Source organism: Frankliniella occidentalis, unplaced genomic scaffold (assembly GCF_000697945.3).
Source record: "Frankliniella occidentalis isolate FOCC.00 unplaced genomic scaffold, Focc_3.1 Scaffold42, whole genome shotgun sequence".
In the NCBI taxonomy this organism is placed as follows: Eukaryota; Metazoa; Arthropoda; class Insecta; order Thysanoptera; family Thripidae; genus Frankliniella; species Frankliniella occidentalis.
The window spans coordinates 295,869-297,607 of NW_026267172.1; the positions used below are offsets into that span (position 1 = coordinate 295,869).

The window sequence follows — 1,739 nt, forward strand, 5'->3', positions numbered from 1 at the left end:
GGGTGGAGTCGGGGGGCGGTCGCCGAGGCCCAGCCCCTGGTAAGGGGGCTGCTCTGCATAGTTGCCAGCGTCACTATAGGCCGGGTAAGAGCCCGACCCGCTGTACTGGGTATTGCCGTAGGCCGGGTAATGCTCATAGTCCGCGTACGACGGGCGGTACGGGTCGTGCCGCGCTAAAAGAAAAAAAAAGTAGAAAAAAATTATAAAAAAAGGAAGAGAGAGGTAGGAGAGAGAAGAAAACGGGAAAATGGGTAAGGGGCAGACCCTACTGCTGCTTTCAGCAGCAGAGGTAGGGGTGGGTAGGGTACATGTCGGAAAATAATAAAAAGAAATAACGAAAATTAAACAGATAAAATTAATTAAACACAAATTAATCCAAAATTAAAACAAATAAGAGTAATAAAAATTTGTGGCGGCTGGCTACTTGTCTACCAAAATGACCCAGACTCGGTGTCTGTGCTACAGCTACCTTTGCTAGTTGACTTGTGAGCCCACCAGGACCAGCGGATTATCCCCTTGGAAGAGCCCACCGTAGAGATTATCATCCACTAAGAAATGATCACCACAGACAGGGTCACATCTTTGGTCAAGATCACCCAAGCAAGGATCATCCCTTATGGAATGATTTCTCTCTGGAATGGCAGATCCTCCCCCTTAGGGCAAAATCGCCTGGTGGGTCGACGGACACACAGACTTACCCGCGTCGGCCGTGGGGTAGGGCTCCTGGCCCGCCATGTGGTAAGCGTACCCGGCAGGCATCGGCACATAGTCCACGGGCTGGCCGTCCGGACCTACAGCGTGGACCTCACGCACCACCTTGGTCACCGTCGTCACCTGCAAGCAGAAGGGAGCGCCCACAGTTATTAGTCACATTCAGAGAACGGTTCGCAAGAAATGACAAAAATTGGAAGAGCTTTGTAACAGAGAAGGCTTTGAGGAAGGCTTGGAAATAACCATCACTGCTTGGAAAAATAGGCACGCTCGGCTTGGTTTCCAAGTGGAAGTGAGTAGTTCTAAGCAATCGTTCTTAAGGTGTGTTTTTAAAGAAAGGGGGAAAGGAAAGAACGGGAAAAGCACACCAGATTATACCACCACAAAGCCCCACCGGCATATATCTTGCCTCTTCACGGGCGAAGCAGGCAGAAGTACAAAGCAGGTGAAAAATCGATGGGAGGACATTACCAAGCTGGACTCGCAAAACGTAAAGAAAGAAAGAGAGAAGAGCAAAAGAAGAGTGGCTCTCTCGGTCGCTCATTCACAGCCGGAGAGCAGGCGCGGGGCCCCCGCGGGGTGGACCCGTGGGGCCCTCCTGCCTGCACCATGTACTGGCGACGTGATGAAGATTTCCCCTCCAAGACTCCACAAGAGTGGGAGGAGGGGAAAGGGGGGGCTAGGAGAGGGACAGCAGAGGCGCGGGGTAGTACGTCCGGGGCGCGCGGCTGACGATGAAGAGAGATGGGGCGCTTCAGCTGCTGCCTTGATGAGGGGAAGGAAGGGGTAAGGGCGGCGGGCGGGTTCGCAATTTGGCAGGCAGTGCCCTCCGGTCCGCCCCGGTCCGCTCCGCACGACGAGCACTGAGGGGGTGGGCCGGCCGCGCCGTCATGATGATGGCGTGTGAAGAGCAGCGGGAGAGAAAGGCAGAGAAAAAGAAGAGAATGCGGACGGATTGCGCAGGAGAGGGGCGGGGCGCGCTTCCCATAGTCCGTATCGATATGGACGACATGGCGCCACTGGCTTTA

At 54.3% G+C, this 1,739-nt stretch overlaps 1 protein-coding gene across 1 annotated transcript in view; it reads right to left on the reverse strand.

Moving 5' to 3' along the window:
* The window catches only part of LOC113214212 (catenin delta-2), a gene marked incomplete in the record, with an annotated part of 67,360 nt that overhangs the window by 14,489 nt on the left and 51,132 nt on the right, over positions 1 to 1,739 (reverse strand). The window contains 1 exon segment of the mRNA XM_052266726.1: positions 699 to 834. Coding sequence (XP_052122686.1) covers positions 699 to 834 — 136 coding nt within the window.